The sequence below is a fragment of the Telopea speciosissima genome, chromosome 7, assembly GCF_018873765.1.
Source record: "Telopea speciosissima isolate NSW1024214 ecotype Mountain lineage chromosome 7, Tspe_v1, whole genome shotgun sequence".
Taxonomy (NCBI): domain Eukaryota; kingdom Viridiplantae; phylum Streptophyta; class Magnoliopsida; order Proteales; family Proteaceae; genus Telopea; species Telopea speciosissima.
Window position 1 is genome coordinate 64442247 of NC_057922.1, and position 2178 is coordinate 64444424.

Consider the following 2178-nt stretch of genomic DNA (forward strand, 5'->3'; position numbering starts at 1 on the left):
AGAGCAGTTCTCTTGATCCAGTGAGAAAAAAACACCCACTTTGACTGTTCAACAGTTCAACTTCAAGCATCTGCACAAACAGAAAGAAAATGGCATGTTTGAATAAGAATAGTGGACTCAGCACACACAAAACAGAGATGTCTACAAGAAGCAGATATTGGAGGAGAATAAGAAGGGAACCCCCTCAAAAAAATACCATTTTGGGTTCGGGAATTAGACACTGGGAAGTCAGGAGAGGGCATGGGAATTGAAATCGAGAGCTGGGTTGTGGAGTAATCCCTGTTCTTCGGTGGCCACTCATCGAAGAAGTGGAGCAGCTGCTGCTGGGTTCCATCTTCCCTCTCCATTTTCATAGGTCTTTCATTTTTTATTTCGGCACCCAAAACAAAGCGGTTTTGCTCTTGATTCTGCAGCTCTTGTTGACGTGTAGAGATATCAGTGAAGTTCTGGAACTGCAATTGAGTGAACTCACCTTGCAAAGCAGAGCAACTCTTCAGTTTTGGTTGAGTTAGAGAGGATGAACTCATTCTCAGCGGCGTGAAGTGCCATGGATTATCGAAGGGCGAATCAGGGACACTTCTAACAGTCTCTGAGACTTTAGAGAAGGTAATCTCATCCACATCCCCCTTCAGTCCATTAGAATACCTGCTTCTTCTTCACACAAAGAGACCGTCTTTGCCTATTAGAATAAGAAAAAGAGAGAAAGAGGAATTAAAAAAAATTAAAAATTTCAAATACAAACCTGTAAGCTTTATCCGCGTGAGAGTAAGATCCAGGGTCTAAAAGTAAATGTGTAGAGTTGTTTTGGGTTGAAGAACCGATACCTGGAGGTCTAGAAGAAGAGTGGGGATAATGGAAGGGATACGGTGAGGCATTGTAGTAAGGATGGTGGTGATTATGAGTTTCAGCTGCGACTGATGATGAAAGAGAGGAAAGGGAGTAAGGAGTGGTGGTGACGAACTGATTTCTAGCGATTGATGAAATGGCTGTTGAGGGGTTTAAAGCTATAACTTCCACAGGCTTTCTTGAACGGTTTCTTCCTCTGTGTATGTGTTTCTCGCAGTACTTTGAATCTGGATATGCTTCTTTCGAGCACCTCCATTTCTTCCCATCTGTTCTCCTGCACCTCCCTGGCTCTGGATCTACTTTCCTGCCATAACCCACCTGAAAACAACCCCACCCAACTGCAATCACAAATACCCAGATCCCATTTTCAAACTTTAAACCAAATAAAGAGGCGCAAGAGTTAAAAATGACCACAAAAAAAAGGTGTTTGCTTACTGGGTTGGTGAGGGAACAGCCTTGAAGCGAGTAGAGAGTCCAGGCTTCTTTTGATAGGGAAGATGAGATCAGGTGGAATGGGAGCTCCAGAGACTATATACTTGAATATGAGAGCTTGATGTTCAAGTTCTTGCCATTGAATTGTAGTAAAAGGAGAACCATGTCTTGTGTTCATCGTGGAGGAGAAGCAAGAATGAAACAGAAACCCAAATAAAGAGACCAAGAAGAAACAAGGACTTATTAAGCTGGTTGATGTTAACAGAGACCGGAATCTGAGAGAAAAAGAGAGAGAGATTATGTGGGTTGTATTCATTTTGTTTATTTAGTCCAGTTGTTGCAGAATCATCTGTACATGGGTAAAACTTAATGGCTCTGATGATGCTACTGCCACCTCTCTCCTGAGTCTGTTCGACTGCACCTCCGTTGCTTTTTTGCTACTCATGCTGCCTGTGTTGCTGCTCTTATCTGATGTCTCTTCTATAAACAACAGAGAGAGAGAGACAGAGTATTGAATGACAGAGGTTCACTTTATTAAGAGGGGAAGCCTGAAGAGTGAAGAGTCTGAAGACTTGAAGTCTGAGACACTGAGAAGAACCAGATGGTACGATTTGGCGATTTGCTCTTTACTACTTTTTTTTTTTTTTTTTTTTCCTCTTTGAACTTCTTTTTGTTATTTTTTTTTTTTTTTACCTCTCTGAGTCTCAGGTCCTCTGCCCACTTACATTTTTGACTTCTTCGATAGTGGTAATAATTTGGGTGGGGGGGGGGGGGGGGGTTGTTCCAGTCAGATGAACTGAAACCTGAGAAGACAGAACAGAACCCCTCTGCTCTCTGCTCTCTTCCTGTCTTTCAGGCCTCAGTCCATGATTTCCATGTGGTGGTATGGTGTGGTATGTT

General features: G+C 42.6%; 1 protein-coding gene across 2 annotated transcripts; it reads right to left on the minus strand.

Annotated features, from left to right (window-relative positions):
- LOC122666999 (growth-regulating factor 1-like) lies at positions 1-1707 on the minus strand. Of its 2 annotated transcripts, none has more exons than XM_043863141.1 (5): positions 1648-1707; positions 1282-1575; positions 743-1184; positions 197-651; positions 1-70 (listed from the first exon to the last, which is right to left on the minus strand). In XM_043863141.1, the coding sequence occupies exons 2-5, from the start codon at positions 1454-1456 to the stop codon at positions 63-65; spliced, it is 1080 nt and encodes a 359-aa protein (XP_043719076.1). In that variant the 5' UTR covers positions 1457-1575; positions 1648-1707; the 3' UTR covers positions 1-62. The 2 variants fall into 2 exon arrangements, with proteins under 2 accessions (XP_043719076.1, XP_043719077.1); XM_043863142.1 differs by having other exon boundaries at positions 197-645; positions 1648-1706.
- Between the last annotated feature and the right edge of the window lie 471 nt (positions 1708-2178).

Excerpts from the sequence above, each read along its gene's own strand:
- LOC122666999 (XM_043863141.1), bottom strand. The coding sequence starts at position 1,456 with ATGAACACAAGACATGGTTCTCCTTTTACTACAATTCAATGGCAAGAA. Across the intron at positions 1,185-1,281 it reads GCTGTTCCCTCACCAACCCA|TTGGGTGGGGTTGTTTTCAG; the intron begins GTAAGCAAACAC and ends TTGTGATTGCAG. Across the intron at positions 652-742 it reads CACGCGGATAAAGCTTACAG|AAGCAGGTATTCTAATGGAC; the intron begins GTTTGTATTTGA and ends TGTGTGAAGAAG.